A 21,937-nucleotide genomic window follows, 5' to 3' on the forward strand; every position below is an offset into this window, starting at 1 on the left:
GAGGATCATAAGGCAAGGGAAAAGCCCATCAAGCAGGTAATTTAAAAAGTATTTCTAATGTAGTTCTGAAATGTAGTTTTGTTTTTGTTTCAGGTTTTGAATGACTGACTTCTCTTCCTAATCATATTTTGTGTAGTTCCTACCGCTAACCCACAAAATGAGACCTAAGGAATAAGGTGGAAAGGATGACAACCTGGAATTTTAAATCTGCCAAGAATAATTCACAAAGTATAAAATTCACAAGCGGATAATCAAAAATTGACCATGTGCCCTATAATATAGTATGAGTATGACTCCGTAGCCTGAAAGAGGGGTCAACTAGTAAATCATCTGGAACCTTTCAGGACAGTGAATCACCACGCTGAGAGGATGGGCTGTCAAAGCTCAGAAATCTTTGTGCTCGAGAGCCTCCATAAAAAACTGAAAAAGATGAGATGTCTGTTCATCATTTCCCTAAAGTCCATGGCTAATAACAAAAGCCCCAGACACATCAAAACCAGTAATAATTTGCCTTCTTCTTTACACGCATACTTTGGTTAAGATGATAATGGAATATTCCCTACATTATACACAAGATCTAAATGTCAAAGTCCCTCAAAGTGTACTCATTTGGGAGAAACATTACATATGCTGACACCTTACTTTTGATCAATTTCCTTCATCTATTTTAGTATACTATAAATATTCTAATCTAAATCTATTTAAGTCACCAGGGAGAACTAAAATTAAATCCAAGTAAATGTGTCATGATTTTGGCTACATGATTTGGAACATATTTTTTGGGAGCCAGGTCGAAGTGGGGGGGCGGGGGGGAAGGGAGGAGAGAAGGAAAAATTTTCCCCCCACTAGCTCCAGTACCTAAATTATCTCCACACTGAACTGACAGAACTCCTAATTCATTAGGAAAATTCTTGAGAGATAAATTCTTTACTCTGTGCCCTAGTTTTGTAATCTCTTGCTCCCATCTCTCAATAAAACTTTCATTTGAGACTTGCAGTGAAACGAGTGAGTTTTATTTAACTGCAGTATTTTGCAGCTGAAACAACACTGGGCATATTTTTTCCCCTTCTTCCTCTTGCAGTATACAAATTTATATACCTACAAGGCAATAAAACAAAATCTTAAATTTAATCATAAGTACTTCAAGCAGTGGCAAACTGATAAATTATTTACAAAGTAGTTCAATGAGGTTGGGAAAGGAAATACATGCCAGATTCAGAGTTTGAGAACATTCAGAAAGGAATATGATCTACTTGGTTTCTTTAATTTTCTTTATAAATCAAAATTACCCTATAATCAAAATTTATTAAAAGACATTAGTTAAGGCCTAAAAACAAGAACACGAGATTAGATCTCTGGCACCTGTACAGTAATAAACCTTCAAGCTTCTCTTTGTGGACAGTCAACGGTACTGGTCAGTTTTCTGCTCATCTATAAAGTATAGGTATTTCCTAATTCAAATACACCTACTATAAACTTGAAAGCAAGCAACATGACTAGAATGATCTTATTTCAGATGGAGTAACCCTTGGTGATTTTTTAAAATAAATAATACATAAAGACAAAACTAGCTCTATCAATACTTACATGAAAGTGTACTAATTCAGGTGAAGTATCAGACATAGGCAGACACTTTACATTTGATTAATTATCTTCATCTATTTTAATCTAAATGTATTTTTAAGTAAAGAAGATCTAAAATTAAATCCAAGTAAATGTCTCATGATTTTGGCTTCTAGATTTGAAGTATACTGTGGGGCGGGGGAGGTGAGGTACAGCTGAGAAAGAGATTTTTTTTCCCTACCACCTCTCGCACCTAAATTACTTCTATACTAAACCACCAGAACTCCTAATTCATTAAGAAAATTCTTGAGAGAGATAAATTCAAAAGGAAATTCAATAATGCCCCCATTGTTTTATTGCAGATGGCACATCAACTTTTATTACTGCAGAAAACTCAAGAGCTCTGTCGAGTGCAATAAAGTGGTACGTGTTTAGTTTTGCAATGATTCCAAGGGCAGTGATTTACTGTTTGGAACCAGGCACCTTGCACACAAACATCTGAGCTTGGTCACTGTCTCATATTTAGTGCAAACTCTACAAGGCAGCAGGAGGTCTGCCCACACGCTGAGTACCGGCTGCTACTAGAAGCCAGTCCTCTCACTCCGCCCTACTGTAACTAAACTCAATTATTAAGCAGCAAAGATGTTTTTTCTTGCGCACCAAGGTGTTTGGCTATTAATACAGGGGAGATACAGTTTTCATCATTAGACAGCCAGAGGAATCATACAGTATTAATTATCTTCAGTGTGTCTTTTTAAATGAAAGATATCTAGCATGATTTGAAGCAGTAACATTTAAAATATTTTTACAACTAAAAACAAGTCTAATGGAAATGATCATCAAGGAGAAAATGTAATATTTTCACTGCCGTAGTTTTATAATGAAGATAAAAGACTGTACTCTGGTGCATAAGCACCTGTTTCTAAATTCTTTACATGATTCTCCCACAAAATAGATCTCAGAGTACCCATTATTAGTTGACCATTTAATCCCACTTTTGTATTAATACCTTTTTCCATATTGTACCCTACAATTGAAATGGCATCCACCACACCAGAGAACAAAACGGGCTTTTTTGCACAAAGATAGTTTGGCTTGTTTGCCTTTTTTTTTTCCAGCTAACAACCATTTAATCAGCTTCTGAAATCTCCAATGTCGATGTGAAAATTTAATAACTAACATTTTGGTTCACTATCCTAAAATACCCATTTTACTGTACATACTATAAATTCTTACTACTATTTCTGTATTCTTCTGTCTTTATGATCTCTAAATAGTCACCGATTTCAAATTGTTTTTCTTAGAAGAGCTTTCCTTGTTGCTATGAAACAAATCAACTCCCCAAATAACATTCAGAGGAAGGGTTAATGCACGGCCTTATGCAGTCAGCTACACTGACTATGCACCAACATAAACACACTTGCTTACTTCTCTGATTAAATTAATATTAAATCTATGGCACTACGTCAAATTTTAGCACCCCATGAACAAAGAACATCCTAAAGAACAAAAGAAAGAATTTTGGAGTGTTAAACAAACATATACCAACTGATTTTATTTTCCTATAAAAACTAATTAAAAAGCCAGATAGCAAAACCACTGAGAATCATTGTCTAGGGGACATGATCAGGAGATCTAAATTCATTGTTTGAAAAGGTTTTTAAAAGTTTTTTTTTCAGGGCTAAAACCTACAGTATAGAGGCATATTTAAATTACAAAATCAGATTGCAAGAGAAGAATAAAAAGTGTCTCTTGAGGTACTTCTTTAAGTATAACTGTAAATGTTAAAATACACTAAAACGTCAATAATTTGAAGTCTTTATTATTATTATTACTTCACCTGCATATAGACTAGTACTTTTAGATTAAAATGTTTGCCTAGCCCCACTCATGTTTATGACTCATTAGCCTCAGTTGAAATTTCATTGTACCTTAAAAGTTCTCAAAGAAATTTCTTTCCATTGATAATAGGTTTTCCTACTATTCCTAGAGAAATAATTCATTAAAATACTTCTATTCACTTCTCTCTATACACCCCCACATTGTTCACATCAACTGTTAAAGAATACCATAGTCTAGACAAGTACATTATACATGATCCTGGGTTTCTATACAAGGCATACATTTCACATAAAAAAATTAGTACTAAAAAGGGGCATGCAAACTGCTTTCAGCAAAGCTAAAATCCATTATCATAGACTTAACAAATGACACAAATGCAAAACAGAAGAGATATGGGGATACTTACTAACCAATTAGTTCATTATCACCTTTGAGCAACAGCAGAAAGGAGTTAAGGGTAATGTGAGGAGAGAAAAGGCCAAATTCATCGCTGACATTACTTTCCTTAGCAGTAAATAAAATACAAATGGGATTTCCTAAAATCTAGGACACACTCATAAACTACTTGAAATCTGAAGCAGGCAGATTTGTAAACTGTTTTGTAAAATATAATTTCCCTATAGACTCACAGGACAAGAAAATGCAGAGAACCTTTACCAGTGACATGTAAAAAGCAGCAAATGTCACAAAAGGCATACACTTAATGGTTGCTTAAATTGCTCACTTCATAAACTCTCACTGGAAAGAGTTACAACACCAAGTGTAGTGGGAAAACCATTGAAATTGGGTTCAGGAAAATGGGCTTCTGGTTGGAGTTGCTCGACTAGTCTAGTCATTCCTCCAAATCTCAACTTCTCCACTTCAAAATGAGAACTGCTAAGGTTCCTTCTAAAGAGCTATGGTGCTCTTGATGATAAGTATGTGAAGATATTGCTAAATATAATAGTACATCCATAAAGCCTTTTAAAGCTTTGAAATCTTCCATTAAATCTTTAAACCAGCTAATGAGAAAGGTTAGATGAGGGGGAAAGGCTTCCAGTTTCTTGCAAAGAATTTAAGATCTTAAAGATAACATGACAGAAGTATCATATTTCATAACATTGATCTAAAAGAACACAAACACAATAAACCATAGAAAACATGGTAATTGGTAAATGAACCCCTCAAAAAACTTTCCCTTTGAACCAAAGAGAAAGCATCTAAGAGATGTCAACTACACAGTGTTAGGCATTTCTTCACCTCCCCCCACAAAATTGTTTGGAAAAAAAAAACTGCAAATGATAATCAGGAGTAATCCAGCTGGCTGAGACTACAAAAAAATACCAAAATTACTTCCCCTGTGGGAAGATGCAATAATGATTTAGGGGCAACACAGACCACTATAGCAAAGTTTCTTTCTGAAAAATTTTAAAAGCTTAAGAAGAAAATGCATCAGTTCAACAACCAACATATCCTGGGTCAAAAGCAAGTTAAATCACTGGCATGGTTTCTGATTATCGAGACAGACAAGAAAAGAGACCCACTGAGAATCTAGTTCTCCCATGAATAGTTTGCAACAGGTAGAGGAGGTCTATAATATTCTCATTTAGATTATTAGCTAGGGTACTAAAATCCACATTATGGAAAAATGGAAGAACAAAAAAAAAAAAATCAAACCTTACCCTTGGCTGCCAATTTTCATATTGTTTCTGTAAATTTGCACCAATAGTTTCCAAAGCTTTTTGAGGGCCCATTGACAAAGGATCTAAGAAAAAAATGGGAAAAAAAGAAGTCATCACATGAATTGTCTTCCTCAAGGGCAGCTTTCTAATTACATAATTCATTTCTAAGCGAGTTGTCTACTTTTGCACTAACATAGCCCAAGTTTTCATTATAGCTAGCCAGATTTTTAGAGCTGTTAATTAGCTCAAATGAGGTTCAAATATCTGAAAATTAGTCTCCTCCCTAAAATTTACTTTGCAATAGTTTTATTTTTAAAAATCACGTTGTCTTGGTAGTAGAAAAGTCTGCACACAAAAATGCACATTTTCACCTTATTACTCATGTGTTACAGAGAGAGAGAGAGAGAGAAAGAGAGAGAGAGAGAGAGAGAGAATGAATGATGTGGAAAGGGGGAGAGGATTTTTTTTAAAGTTACATTGTCTCAAAGACTTATGCAGTTCTTTCTTAAAAGGACATTTCATAGAAGTACATACAAATATTGCTCAATTCCTTCAAGAATGGCTTTTTAACAGAAAAAAACCTCAAACTCTAAGAAAATGATGAAAGCTAAAAAAAAGAACATTTAAACTCAAATGTAATTTTTTCTTTAAAAAAGGGGTACCTGCATTTTTAACTTCTTAACTGTAAGCATTAAATCTCCATTTTATTTATTCTGACCAAAAAATTTTACATTAAAAATAAGTTCATGCCCACAATTATAATGTCCTTCAATTAAATTCCATCTAGAAAGAACACTGAAAGGGGGCTCTGATGTAACAGAGGATGTAGGATACAAGACTATCAATATTTAAAATAGAAGATATTATCAAAAGTATCTATGCCTGTATAAAGTCCCAACAAGACATGTTTTCATAACTGGTTGTCATTCTGTCTCCCAGTCTTCCCAAAACAGTCAGCCTAACATGAGCTATTCCTGATTTAAGAAAAAAAGCAGTCAGTAAAACTCATTTAGTCATATATTCCTTAAAGGGTTTTTAAACAAATATTCTACCAAGATGTTGATGTACAGAACTTCATTAAATGTCTTCATAAAAGATATATTTCTTACACTAAACAATTCAATTAGAGGTGAACCAAAACTGGCCATTCCATTTTTTCTTTAAAAAAAAAAAAAAAAAAAGGATGCCATTTGGCCTTTCTCACCCCTTTTTACTGAATAAACCAAGAATTATTTCATCAGGTCAAAACAAAAAAAAAGCTATTGACCAGAATCCTGCTAAACCCCTCTTCACATACAGAATATATACCTAAAAACCCCTTGACATTTTTCCCCACTCTTTGCCCCAGGCTCTGACAATGAGGTGGTCCTTCTCCTTGTCAGGGCCAACCATTGTACATCCCCCACACCTTTATCAACAGGCTGCAACCTTAATCATCACTTCTCTATCTCCAATGTTCAATACTGCCATCAATATACTCAACTGTCTCCCATCCTTAAAAGAAAATCCTCCATATGATCCTGCTATTACCTCAAACTGTCATACTCTATCACTCCCCTTATTCAGCCAAACTCCTAAAAAAAAAAAAGCTCATTGCCTTCACTTCTTTCAATTCTCAGCATTTTGCAATCTGATTTTCAGTTTCATCATTAATGAAACTCTTCTCTCCACAGTTAAATATGATCCCTTAATTGCCTAATTTGGTGGTCTTTTCTCAGATCTTATTCTTCTTTACCAAAAGATGCTGCATTTATATGACACTATTGACCACCCTCTCCTCTAACGTTCTCTCTTCTCCCTGAGTCTTTGTAACACTCTCTCTGATTCCCCTACCTGTCAAACTCCTTCTTGGGTTCTTTTGCTGGCTTAACATTAACACCGTGTCTCCCAACTTTGAGTGCTCCCCAAGGCTCTGTCCAAGGACTTTTGCTTTCCCTCTGTACTCTCTCTTGGTAACCTCATCAGATTCTATAGGTTTAATTATTAATTGCACCAGTGACTCAAAGATCTGTATTTATTGTAAAAACACCTCTTATTTGCCAGGCATTATAGTAAGCACTGTAACTTTTCTAAGACCTAATACCTCAAACTCACATCACAAAATGACATTTCAAACTGGATGTTCTGGAGACATCTCAAACCCAATATTTCCAAAACTGAACTCATTGTCTCTCTCCCTTCCCCCAACTTACAACTCTTCCAAACTTTCCTCTCACTGGTGAAGGTAAAAACATTCTTCCTCTCACTCAAGTAGCCAATCAGTGGCTAAATCTTGCTATGTCTACCTCCACAATCTAAGTACTTCTCTCTATTCACAGGGCTGCCAATTTATTTCAATTTTATCTCTTACTTGGTTATTGCAATTGCTTTTCAAGACTCTCCACTCTAGTACATTCTCCACACTCCTGCCAAAGTGTCATGGTCCGACCATGACACTCCCTACTTCATAAATTCTAGTGACTCTCTTGTCTCTAGGACCAAATACAAACTTCTATTTAGCTTTCAAAGCCCTTCACAAACTGGCCCCAACCTACTCCCTCTCCCACACAATGCAACCTAGGCTAAACTTCCCTTTTCTCTGTTCCTCATACACAAGACTCCATTTCATACTGGCCATCCTCCATGCCTGCAAAGCACTCCCCCCTCACTTCCAAACAAAAAATCCCTCTCTCCCTTTCAAGACACAGTTCACTAATCCTTCCAACTGCTAGTGCCCTCCATCCTATATTATCTTGTCATTAAATACTTTGTATTTACTTGTATTTATTCTCTTTATAGTTATTCATATATATTTATATTTCTACTTGCCTCACCTGTTAAGATGTGAACCCCTTGACAGCAGAGAATTTCATTCATTGTACTTTTATCCCTAGAACCTCCAACAGTGTCTACACTGTTCTTGTTGGTGTTTTTTGATTGGGAGATAAAATAAAGGTTGTGGCTCTAACACATGCATATGATGTGTAACAGAATAAATGACACTTTTTCAAGGAAACATACCAGAACTTGTATATCCAAATGACTATTTTTCTTTAAAAGTCCTCACACTGGGAGGACCAGTGATACTACTATTGTTAAAAACAATTACTGAATACACTACAATGGTTCTCATTCTCATTCTACAGATGCAGAAACTGAGGCTTGAAGAGAGTTTAAAAGATTTTCCTCTGGTCATATAATTATTAAGTGTCAAAGGCAATATTCCAAGCCAGGTTATTGAGCAATCATTTCCTTTAGGCCTTGTCTTCTCTGGGTTCTATATCCCCAATTCCTTCAATAGTTCCTATATGGAAGGGTCCACAGATACTTATTTGCCAGGCTAAAGGTGCTTTCCGCATTTCCCACCAGCTATACTGTTTTTAGACTTCTTTGGCCCTCTCCAGCATGCCAATTTTCCCCAGGAAACTCATCATTAAGAAATCTCATTATGCTGCAAGACTGAGTCTGACATCTCACCAGCACCCTCTGGCCACAGGCTCCAGAATCTCTATTTTAGAAGAGAGCTCAACGCAGTTTTCTCCCCCTTTCCCACCAGCTACACCTCTGTAGGGACATCATGTCCCTGTGTCAGGCATTTTCTACTACTTTACCCTCACCTTTTCAGCTTCCTTTGTTTGTTGTTTTCCCCCATTAAATTGTAAGCTCTTTGACTGCCTTGGCTTTTATTTGTATCCCCAGAATTTAGCATAGTACCTGGCACATACTAGGTACTTAATAAATATTTACTGACAGACTGACTAAAGAGATTATATTTTTCCCCAAAGAGCCTTCTCTGAACACTGAATTTCCTGAGTAGGGGAAGAACATGGTCAAACCCATGATTTAGGAAAATTATTTTGAGTTGCTATATGAAAAATTAAAATAAAAAGCAAAAGTCACTAAGAAAGGTTTTATAGCAGTTCATATCAGAAATGAGGACCTGAATTGAGGTGGTATCAGTGATAATGAAGAAGTGGAGAGTTGAGAGACCTGGTACCTGACTGTATGAGGGCTGGAGAGGTAGAGGATGGGGAGTGATGAGAGCAAGAAAAAAGTCCAAGAGAACTTTGAGATTTCAAACTTAGGTGACTAGGAGGATGGTGCTAGTACCAACAAGAAAGAGGTTAGAAAAAGGAGCTAGTTGGGGCAGCTAGGTGGCACAGTGAGTAGAGCACTGGCCCTGGAGTCAGGCGGACCTGAATTCAAATCCGGCCTCAGACACTTGACACATGTACTAGCTGTGTGACCTTGGGCAAGTCACTTAACCCCGATTGCCCTGCCAAAAAAAAAAAAAAAGAAAAAAGAAAAAGGAGCTAGTTCAAGGAACAAGGTAATAATTTAGTTTAGATAAGTGGAATGTGACGTGCTAGAGGTTTTAAACAGAGATTCAAGACTGGGGTTCAAAGCAGACATTAAGGTTAGGAAGATCTTTAAGAAACTAGAGAGTAGTCATTTAAGACAGTGAAGGGCCTCAAGTTTATGCTTTATGGACCCTACCAAAGGTGGGAATGTGGAAAGAGGATTGGGAAGGCAGAGGGATGCTATTTGCATCTGGAAATAAGTCCTACTGTGTTCGGCCTTGGTCAGACTATATTTAAAATACTGTGGTCAACTCTGAAAACTAAAGTTTGGAAGAATGTTTATAAGCTAATGAACATCCAGGGAAGGTCAAAAAGAACAGTGAAGAGCCTAAGGGATGTCTATGCCATGATGATCCCAGCTGAAAAAACTGTAAATACTTAGCCTGGACTTAGGGGGAAAATAACAGCTTTCTCCAAGTACTAGAAAAGCTCTCATGTAGAAGAATTGTTCTTCTTGACTTAGATGACAGAACTAGGAGTAACTGGTGGAAGTAGCAAAATGGCAAATTTAGGCTAGATATAAGAAAAAAATATTTGGAGTATCCAAAAGTGGAATGGTCCAACTCAGGAACAAGTGGGCTCCCTGTAACTCTGAGGGTCTTTAGGCAAAGGCTAGATAAGCATTTTTCATGTATGTTGTACAGGAAATTGTTCTTCAGGTATTGTCAGTCAATGAGCATTTTTTGAAGTATGACAACATGAAGTTAGTTTGGATGATTTATTGTGGATAGAGTCGGATAAGGGCTCTTAATAGGCTAAAAGAGATAGTTCACAAACTATCTCTGGTACTAGGCTCTAGTCTTGTCCACAAGAAGCAAGACAGACAATTGTCTAGGATCGACATTAAACCCAGTACTCTTTTTGCTATACTAGAGCCTCTTATGTCCAATGTCTTGTGGAGGGAAAGAACAAGGGAAAAGCTGGAAAAAATCATATTTTCCCAATTCAAGGGTAAATAAATTTGTTAAAATCTAAAACTGAAGAAATTCAAAAGCATTCTTTATTTTTTCTTTAACAGAAAAACTGTATTGGTAAGACTGGAATTTCTCAGACAAATTATCAGCTTCAAAAGAGTCCTGTCAAAGCCTCAAAAAAATTTTAATAACTAAAAGCTTTCTGTTATGTGATGAACCAATTGAGGACATTAAGACTCAAAAAGTTATGAGAAGAGACTGGATTTGGAAAGATAAGAATAAAGGTCCATTAAAGTACATGAACATTAAGTGAGTGATCCAATTTTTAAAACATGAATCGATCAATGAATTTGCCATCATTCCAAAATGAAGTTAATGCTGTCCATAAATAACATCATAGCTGACAATTACAAAGCATTATGGGTTTGCAAAATGTTTTTATATCTCATTTGATCTTTTCAATAACTCAAAATAATCATTATATATTCCCATTTTATTTATTTAAGGAATATGACACTCAAAGGCCAGATGACTTCCTCAATATCCTACAACTAGTAATTGTCAGAAGCAGTATTTGAAGCCAGGTCTTACCTAATTCAAGTCCAGATCTTCTCTATAGTGGTGATGGGTTTTCATAGCACCCATATTTATCCAGTCACAGAATTCACATTTAGTGTTGAAGAGGACTTCTTGGGCAGCTAGAATCATTTCTATAACATACCCAACAAGAATATGGCTGAAGACTTCTGTTAAGAAGTAATGCAATACCTTCCAAAGCAACCCATTCCTCTTGTGATAACTCTAATTGCTAGGAAGCTTTTGCTTACCAAAGAGAGAAGGAACCTAATTGTACCAAGTAGCTCACAATCAACTAAGCCACAAGGAAAACTAAGAACCATGTGGTGAAATCTTCGAGGAGAAAGAAAGAATATCCATCCAATAAGGCCAATGGTGTCAAATGCTTTAGATAGGTCAAGAAAGATGATGCCAGAAAAAGGATCATCAGATTTAGCAATTAAGAGATCAATTTTAGTTGAATGATGGGTCATAGGTCAGATGCAGAGGGTTTCAAACAGGGGTGGGGAACCTTCAGCCTCAAGGCCACACGTAGCCCTCTAGGTCTTCAAGTGCAGCCCTTTGACTGAATCCAAACTTCCCCACCCCTGGATGAGAAGAATGAGAGGAGGTGGAGTGGAGGCAGTGAATTTAGACTGCTTTTTATAGGTACTGAATAAATGTTGGTTTTGTCATGTCACACTGTTTTGTAAACATTATGACTAAGAAACAAAATGAATTCATTAGGGGGAATATAAATAAATGTAAGGCTTTTCAATTTTGGTCAGACTGTATAAGTTCTTTTCCAAGGGCCAAAGCACAAGAAGGAGCTCAAGAAGACTTTTAAAAGGAGTGTGTTTTTGTTTATGAATACTAAACAACTTTTATACTCTCCTTACCTCCAATTAATTCAATATCTTTGTTACCAAGAATCACTTAGGAATTACATTTTTAAAATGTTTTAAAGGATTCCAGTGGGGAGAAGGGAATATGATTTTAAGTACCAACTATGTTCTAGGCACTATACTATGCATACTACAAATACGATTTCATTTGATGCTCATAACAACCCTGGAAGATAGGTGCTATTATTATCTGCATTTTCCAGTGGATGAAACTAAGGCAGACAGCAATTAAGTTACTTATCCAAGGTCATACAGCTAGTAAGTGCTAAAGGCAATTTTAAACTCAGGTTTTCCTGACTCTAAACCCAGTGCTCCATCCACTGAGCCACCCAGCTACCTCTATACTATTATATAATCTATAATCTTCCCCCAACTTTTTTCCCACATGTTTTGAGGTAAAAGGGGAATAGAAAAATCAGTTTAGTCTCAGTAGTTCCCAACTGGCTATGCACCTCCTTACATCAGAATTACTGTAGCAATCTCCTACTTGTCCTCTCTGATACTCCCTTCTAGATATTTCCTCCTTCAATCAACCCTGCATCTTAATGCCAGATTCCTATTTCTAAAACTACACTTCCATGGTTGTATGACTGTTCCAAAAACTAAAATTAGCTGTTCTCTGCCTTACAGTTCTCTCTATTCTCAATGAACTTAGGTTGACACACTATCCATGGTACCTGATTTCTTCAACAACTGACTATTCCCTATCTTAATTCCATTGCCTGCTTTTGAAGAGCTGCTTTGCTAAACAATAATGTGACCCTGAACAAGTAATTTAACCTGTCTAGGCCTCAGTTTCCACATGACAGTACCACAATCAAAGGATTTAACTTTAAAATGATCTCCAAGGTACCTTCTTTTTTTTTTTGTATTTGTTTTTGCAGGGGAGAAGGCAGGGCAATTGGTGTTAAGTGACTTGCGTAAGGTCACACGGCGAGGAAATGTGTCAAATGTCTGAGGCCAGATTTGAACTCAGGTACTCCCGACTCCAGGGCCGGTGCTCTACTCACTGCACCACCTAGCTGCTCCCCAAGGTACCTTCTAATTCTATGAATACATTATAGATATCTTCATTATAGAGATCTTCTAGATCTATCCTACTTAAATTTATTTCATACAAGTCAAGGTCTGTCTCCTTGCTGTCCTGATCAAATGTCATCAAATGCTGCTGAAAACAAAAGTGTTGAGGAACAAGAAAAGGCTAGTACCATTTATAACAAATTACAAATCACTCGTACCTTGAAAGAAATCAAACTCAGTAGAAAAACTGGGGTAGGAATCACACTACTATGAGGGCTTTGAAGAATGAGCATGTGGCAAGGAAGAAGAAGCTACAAACAACTTTTTCAGGAATTGTGGTAATAATCAAAGAAGAAATGGGATGGTAGCTAGATGGAATGGTCTGTGTGTCCACACACACACATTGCTCACGTTGACAGAAAGAAAGTGGCTAATAGACATAAAAAGATTAAAGGTATGGGAAAGAGGAAAGAAATATGGAAGCTTACATTAAAAGTTTCACAAAAGAAGGTGCCATAAATTAGGTTTATTTTATATTCCCCACTGTACTTGACAAATAAGTAGATTCTCAATAAAGTCATTTGTCTATTATCTCATAAATATATCCTTAATGAGCCTGAAGGGAAGAAAGAAGAGAGAATCTACAAAGATTAGTCATTCTGAAGAAGGCAACAGAAAACAACAAACCAACGAAACATTACTTTGGTATAAAAGAACTTCCAAAGGTCCTCACCAACTTTTAGCACTCTTACCTTTTATGATACACAGTACCCATTAAGTGCTTCATAAAAGAAATTTCAGCAAAATTACATTACCTATGCTCACATTCAGCTCATTTATACCAGTTTAAAATACAGATAATTCACAAGCAAGTCATGGGACATACTTTTTCCAATGGAATTTTTCAATATCATTGCTGCATCATTTAATACCTAGCCATAAAACAAAAACAATCATTCCATATCCTCCTCCAAAAATAGACAAGTGTCAAGAGAAATAGAGAGAGGAGGGGAAGGAGGAAGAGGGGGAGGGGGAAGGCAAGAGAAAACAGAAAATGCCTTATTACCTAGGTTGAAGACAGATATGTAATAATAGTTCCTGACCTACATTTTTAGTTGCCACTTTTACACTGACATTTCAAATTCAACAAGCAGAAAACTTAACTTATTGAACGATTTTTTATGGTTCTAGAAAATGCAAAAGGGAAAAAGGCATCACTGTTCAATCTAGGTAAGTTTCGTGAGCTCTATAAGCCAACTGCTCACTTTGCTATAATACCTATCTATACATCTGTTTCAACCCTAATTTTACAATGCTGTGTATGAATGAAAAACAGGAGTAGCTGTTGCAGGTAAAGCCATGAAATATAATATTTCTACTACTGATTAAGCTGCTACCAAAAGAACAGATCAAAAAGTGAAAAGCCTGAAGAGTTATTTTTATAACCTGATTTACACAGATACTCAGGGCTGTGTTTCTCAAAGCAGCAGTTTCCAACTGTTTTTAGGAATATCCCTTGCCCTTATTTGGCACCATTGTAGAAAATACACACCTGTTCACCTCAGCAAAGCTACATCCAAAACTGAACTCATTATCTTTTACCCTAAACCCTTCCCACTTGCTAACTTCCATATTACTGTCATCTTCCCAGGCCCTCAGGCTCAAAACCTAGAACCCTTGTTTCCTTACTATCTCTCATTCCCGGCCCCATCCAATCTATTTCCAAGGCCTGAAGATCTCACCTTTGCAAACTCTTCAAATACACACCCTTCTCTTCTCTGACACTGCCATCACTCCAGTGGAAGCCACCATCACGTCATGTCTGGATTAGCATAATAGCCTGCTGATTTTCCCAGGGCTGACCAAGTCACCACCACCCTCAACAAACTCCAGAATACAACAGAAAAGGTTCTATTTGGCATTCCAAGCCCTTCATAACAGCCACCTCCAACTTTTCCAGTCTTCTTACTCCCTGCAACCTACTCTTCAATCCAATGACATTGGCCTCTTCATTGTTGTTCAGTCATTCACTTGTGTCCAACTCTTCGTTACCCTATAGATCATACCAGGCCAGGCCCTTCTATCCTCTGCTGTCTTAAAGTTTGCCCAGGTTCATGTTCGTTGTTTCCATGACACTATCTATCCATCTCATCTTCTGCCATCCCCTTTTCTTTTTTGCCTTCAATCCTTCCCAACATCAGGATCTTTTCCAGTGAGTCCTATCTTCTCATTATGTAGTTAAAAGAATTTAAGCTTCAGCTTCCGTATTTGAGCTTCCAGTGAACAGCCTGAATTGATTTAAGTATTAATTGATTTGGTTTCCTTACTGTCCTAGAGACTCTCAAAAGTCTTCTCCAGCACCATAATTCTGCAGTGCTCACCTTTTCTTATAGTCCAACTGTCACAACTACATATTGCTATGGGAAAAATCATAGCTTTGACTGTAAGGACCTTTGTTGGCAAGTGATGCTTGCTTTTTAGTATGCTCTCTGGATTTGCCATGGCTTTCCTTGCAAGGAGCAAGCATTTTTTAATATCCTGGCTGCAGTCACCATCTGCAGCAATCTGTGACACTGCTTCCATTTCTTCTCCCTCTAGTTGCCAAGAAATGATGGGACAAATTGCCAAGATCTTTGTTTTTGTGGTAGTAAGCTTCAGGCCAGCTTTTACATTCTTCTCTTTCACCCACATCAAGAGGCTTCTTAATTACTCTTCAATTTCTGCCATCAAAATGGTATCATCCGCATATCTGAGACGGTTGATATTCTTCCTGGCAACCTTAATTTTGGCTTTTGATTCATCCAGCCTGGCATTTCACATGATATACTTTGCATCTAAGTTAAATAAATAAGTTGACAATATATAGCTTTGTTGTACTCCTTTTCCAATCTTAAACCAATCAGTTATTCCATGTTCACTTCTAACTGTTGCTTCTTGGCCCAACAAATAAGATAATCTGCTACTACCATTTCTTTGAAGACATACCAAATTTTGTTGTGATCCACTCAAAGACTTTTAGGGTAATCAATGAAGCAGAAGTAGATGTTTTTTCTTTAACTCGCCTGCTTTTTCTATAATACAGCAAATTCTGGGAATTTGGTCTCTAGTTTCTCTGCCTCTTTGAAAATCACCCTGTTCTTCTAGTAATTCTCAGTTTACATATTGCCAAAGCCTAGCTTGCAGAAATTTACACATCACCTTGCTGGCACGTGAACTGAGAACAATTGTTTGGTAATTTGAACATTTCCTGGAATTGCCCTTCTTTAGGATTGAGATGTAAACTGATTTTTTCCAAACAGCTACCGTTCAGTTTTCCAAATTGGCTGACATACTAGGTCCAACACTTTAACAACATCACCTTTTAGGATTTTAAATAGCTCAGCTGAAATTCCACCACCTCCACTAACTATTGTTAGCAATGCTTCCTAAGGCCCACTTTACTTCATTCTCTAGGATACCTGGCTTTAGATCAGTAACCACACCATAGTAGTTATATGTGATTTAAAGACCTTTCTTTGTGTATTTTTGCCACCTCTTCTCAATCTCTTCTGCTTAGGTTAAATCCTTACAATTTTTGTCTTTTATCATGCCCATCTTTGCATGAAACATTCCTTTTATACCTCTAATTTTTTTTGAAGAAATCTCTCATGTGTCCCATTGCATTGCTCACTTAAGAAAACCTTCATATCTTTCCTTGCTATTCTCTGGAATTCTGCATTCAGTTGAACATATCTTTCCTTCTCCTTTACCTTTCACTTTCCTTCTTTCCCCGGCTATTTGTTTTTTCCCCATTTAATAGTATTTTACTTTTTCCAATTACATGCAAAGATAATTTTCAACATTCACTTTTACAAGATTTTGAGTTCCAAATTTTTTCTCCCTCCCTCCACTCCCCTTTCCTAAGATAGCATGCAATCTGATATAGAGTATACATGTACAATCATATGAAACATATTTCCACATTAGTCATGTTGTGGAAAAAGAATCAGAACAAAAGGGGAAAACCATGAGAAAGAAAAGAGAAAGGGGGGGGAGAAAGGGAGGGAAGGAGGGAGAGGGAAAATAGTATGCTTCAACTGTATTCATATTCCATAGTTCTTTCTCTGGATGTGGACAGCATTTTCCAGCATAAGTCTCTTAGAATGCATTGCTGAGAAGAGCTAAGTCTATCAAAGCTGGTCATCACCCAATGTTGCTGTTACTATGTACAATGTTCTCCAGGTTCTGCTCACTTCACTTTGCATCAGTTCATGTAAGTCTTTCCAGGTTTTTCTGAAATCCTCCTGCTCATCATGTCTAATAGAAATATAGTATTCCATTACATTCATATACCACAGCTTGTTCAGCCATTCCCCAATTGATGAGTATCCCCTCAGTTTCCAATTCTTTGCCACCACAAAAAGAGCTGCTATATGGGGGGCAGCTAGGTGGCACAGTGAGGTAGAGCACCAGCCCCAGAGACAGGAGGACCTGAGTTCAAATCTGGCCTCAGACACCTGACACATTTACTAGCTGTGTGACCTTGGGCAAGTCATTTAACCCCAGCTGCCCTGTCCAAAAAAAAAAAACTGCTATAAATATTTTGGCACATATGGGTCCTTTTCCCTTTTTTATGGTCTCTTTGGGATACAGACTTAGCGGTAGTATTGCTGGATCAAAAGGGTAGGCAGTTTTATAGCTCTTAGGGCACAATTCCAAATCGCTCTCCAGAATGGGTGGATCAGTTCACAACTCTACCAACAATCCATTAGCATTCCAATTTTCCCACCTCTTCTCCAACATCAATCATTTTCCTTTTTTGTCATATTACCCAATGTAATAGGTATGAGGTGCTACCTTAGAGATGTTTTAATTTGCATTTCTTTAATCAACAGTGATTTAGAGCAATTTTTAAGATCTGGTATGGCTAGACTACCTTCCCTTGCATTTCTTTTCATTAATTCCTTTGATATTCTTGACCTTTTGTTCTTCCACATGAATTTTGTTATGATTTTTTTCTAGCTCTATAAAATAAGTTTTTGGTAGTTTGATTGGCATGCCATTGAATAAGTAAATAAATTTGGATGGAACTGTCATTTTTATTACCTCAACCTACTGATGAGCAACTGATATTTTTACAGTTATTTAAATCTGACCTTACTTCTGTGAAAAGTGTTTTGTTATAGTTACTGTGTTCATATAGTTCCTTGGTTTTTCTTGGTAGGTAGACTCCCAAATATTTTATATTGTTTACAGTTATTCTAAATAGAATTTATCATTCTCTCTTGCTGCTGGGCTTTGTTAGTAATATATAGAAATGCCGATGATTTATGTGGGTTTATATTATATACTTCAACTTTGCTAAAGTTGCTAATTATTTCAAGTAGTTTTTACTTGATTCTGTAGGATTCTCTAAGTAATTCTCTAAGTAATATCATCTGCAAAGCATGATAACTTTGTTTCATTGCCAACTCTAATTCCTTTAATTTCTTTTTCTTTTCTTATTGCTAAAACTAACATTTCTAGTATAATAGTGAATAACAGTGGTGACAATGGACATCTTTTTTCACCCCTGATCTTACTGAGATGCTTCTAGCTGATCCCCATTACATACAATGCTTGGCGATGGTTTTAGGTATATACTACTTATCATTGTAAGGAAAACTCATTTATTCCTATGTTCTCTAGTGTTTTTAATAGGAATGGGTGCTCTATTTCGTCAAAAGCCTTTTCTGCATCTACTGAGAAAATCATATGACTTCTTGATTTTGTTATTGACATGGTCAATTATGCTGATAAGTTTCCTAATAGTGAACTAGCCCTGCATCCCTGGCATAAATCTCACCTGGACATAGTGTATTATCCTCATGATAAGTTGCTATAATTTCTTTGCTAATATTTTATTTTAAATTTCTGCATCAATATTCATTAGAAGAAAAGGTCTATGCTTTTCTTTCTCTGTTTTGGCTCTTCCTGGTTTAGGTTATCAGCACCATATTTGTATCATAAAAAGAATTTAGTAGGACCTCTTCTTTGCATATTTTTCCAAATAATTTGTAGTATTGGGATTGATTGTTCTTTAAATGTCTGATAGAATTCACTTGTAAATCCACCTGGCCCTGGAGATTTTTTTTTTAGGGAGTTCATTGATGGCTTGTTCAATTTTTTTTTTCTGAAATGGGGTTAAGTATTTTATTTCCTCTTCTGTTAATCTAGGTAATTTATATTTTTTGTAAACACTCATCCATTTCATTAAGATTGTCAAATTTATTAGCACATAGCTGGGCAAAATAGCTCCTAATTGTTGTTTTAATTTCCTCTTCAATGGTGGTAAGTTCACTCTTTTCACTTTTGATACTGGTAATTTGGTTTTCTTCTTTTTTTTTTAATCAAATTAACCCAGGCTTATCTATTTTACTGTGGTTTTCTAATATAAAACCACCTTAGTTTTATTTATTAGTAAAATGGTTTTCTTAATTTCAATTTTATTAATTTCTCCTTTGAATTTCAGAATTTCTAATTTGGTATTTAACTGGGGATTTTTAATTTGTCCTTTTTCTAGCTCTTTTAGTAGCATGCCCAATTTATCAATCTCCTCTTTCTCTATTTTATTTATGTAAGCATTTAGAGACATACAATTTCACCTAGGAACTGCTTTGGCTACATCCCATAAGTTTTGGTATATTATCTCATTAGTGTCATTCTATTTATTGAAGTTATTGTTTCCATGATTTGTTATTTGACTCAATCATTCTTTAGGGTTAGATTATTTGGTTCCTGATTAATTTTTCGTCTATCTTTTCATGGTCCTTTACTCCAGGTAATTTTTATTACATCATGATCTGAAAAGAATGTATTTAATATTTCTGCCTTCCTGTGCTGGATTATGAGGTTTTTATGCCCTAGTACATGGTCAATTTTTGTGTAGGTGCCACATATCACTGAGAAAAAGATATATTCTTTTCTATCCCCATTCAATTTTCTCCAGAGGTCTACCATATCTAACTTTTCTAAAGTTCTATTCATCTCTTTAACTTCTTGTTTATGGTATGGTTAGATTCATCTAGTTTTGAGAGAGAGAGAGATTGAGGTGCCCCACTAATATAGTTGCTATCTATTTCTTCCTGTAACTCACTTAACCTCTCCTCTAAGAATCTGGATGCTATACCACTTGGAGGATATATGTTTAATATTGATATTACTTCATTGTCTATGGTACTCTTTAGCAAGATGTAGTTTCCTTCCTTATCTCTTTTAATTAGATCTATTTTTGCTTTTGCTTTGTCTGAGATCAGGATTATTATTCCTGCTTTTTTACTTCAGCTAAATCATGGTATCTTCTGCTCTGGCCTTTCACCTTTACTCTGTGTATATCTCTCTGCTTCAAATGTGTTTCTTGTAAAGAACATATTGTAGGATTATAGTTTTTAATCCACTCTGCCATCAGCTTCTGTTTTATGATAGAGTTCATCCCATTCACATTCACAGTTATGAATGTGTCTTTCTCTCCATCGTATTTTGTGCTCCCCCCTCCCATTTATATGTTTCTCTTTTCACCCTCTTTCTCATCAGTGTTTTGTTTCTGACCACTGCTTCTCTCAATCTGTCCTCCCTTCTATCAGCTCCCTTTCCTTTTCTTTCCCCTTTCCGTTATTACTTTTCCTCTCCTTTCTACCCTCCCTTTTCTTTCTCCTTCTACTGCCCTATAGAGTAAGATAAATTTATATAATCAACTGAATGTGTATGTTATTCCCTCTTTAAGCCAAATCCAATGAGAGCAAGGTTCAGCTTGCCCCCTCCCTTCCTTCCCTCTACTGTAATAGGTCTTTGTGCTTCATCGTGTGATGTAATTTACCCTCTTCTGCCTCCTCCTTTCCTCTTCTCTCAGTACAATCCTTTTTGCATTCCTTAATTATTTTTAACATCACATCAAAGTCAACTTACACCCACACCTTCTATCTATGTGTAGCCCTTCTAAATGTTGTAATAAAGATACAGTTCTCAACAGTTACAAGTATCACCTTCCTGTGTAGGCATGTAAACAGTTTAATCTTTTTAAATAACATGTTTTGTTTTTTTCTTTCCTGTTTAACTTTTTATGCTTCTCTTGAGTCTTCTATTGGAAGACTGACTTTTCTGTTCGGCTCTGGTTTTTTCATCAGGAATGACTGAAAGTCCCCTATTTTACTGAATGTCCAACTTTTCCCCTGAAAGATTATGCTCAGTTTTGCTGAGTAGCTGATTCTTGGTTGTAATCCAAGGTCCTTTGCCTTCCAGAAGATCATATTCTAAGTCCCCCGATCCATTAATGTACAAGCTGCTTAGCCCTGCATAATGCTCATTGTGGTTTCACAATATTTCAATTGTTTCTTTCTCTCTGCTTGCAAGATTTTCTCCTTGACCTGATAATTCTGGAATTTGGCTACAATATTCCTTGGAGTTTTCATTTAGGGATCTCTTTCAGGAGATCGGTGAGTTCTCTCAGTGACTATTCTCCCCTCTTGTTCTAGGATATCAGGGTAGTTTTCCTTAATAATTTCTTGAAAGATTCTGTCCAGGCTCTTTTTTTTATCATGGCTTTCAAGTAGTCCAATAATTCTTAAATTATCTCTCCTGGATCTATTTTCTGGGTCATTTATTTTTCCAATGAGGTAGTTTACATTTTCTTTTTTGTTTTTTATTCTGGGGGGGGGGGGTAATTTATTTTTTTATTTATTTTTAGTTTACAACATTCAGTTCCACAAGCTTTTGAATTCCAAATTTTCCCCCCTCCCCCCCAAAAGGGCATGCAATTTGATATAGGTTCTACATATACTTTCACATTAAATTTATTTTCACAATAGTCAAGTGGTAAAGAAGAATTATAATGAATGGAATGAACCATGAGAAAGAAGAAACAAAACCAAAAATCAAATAAAATTAAATAATTTTTTTTTAAAATAGAGCAAGTAGTTTGCCTTAATCTACATTCAGACTCTGTAATTCTTTCTCTGGATGTGGATAGCTCTTTCCATCATGAGTCCTTTGGATTTGCCTTAGAAGCTTGCATTGCTGAGAAGAGCCAAGTCTATCAAAGTTAGTCATCACAGATGGTGTGTCTATAATCATGTATAATGTTCTCCTAGTTCTGCTCCCCTCACTCAGCATCAGATCATGTA

General features: G+C 36.2%; 1 protein-coding gene across 2 annotated transcripts in view; it reads right to left on the reverse strand.

The window, feature by feature from the left end:
* RPTOR (regulatory associated protein of MTOR complex 1) overlaps nucleotides 1-21,937 on the reverse strand; it is a 547,756-nt gene that overhangs the window by 437,582 nt on the left and 88,237 nt on the right. For both annotated transcript variants that reach the window (XM_036753902.1, XM_036753901.1), the window contains exon 3: nucleotides 5,067-5,149. In XM_036753902.1, the coding sequence (XP_036609797.1) occupies nucleotides 5,067-5,149 (83 nt within the window). The remainder of the gene's footprint in view (nucleotides 1-5,066; nucleotides 5,150-21,937) is intronic.

The sequence above is a fragment of the Trichosurus vulpecula genome, chromosome 4 (assembly GCF_011100635.1).
Source record: "Trichosurus vulpecula isolate mTriVul1 chromosome 4, mTriVul1.pri, whole genome shotgun sequence".
Lineage (NCBI taxonomy): Eukaryota > Metazoa > Chordata > Mammalia > Diprotodontia > Phalangeridae > Trichosurus > Trichosurus vulpecula.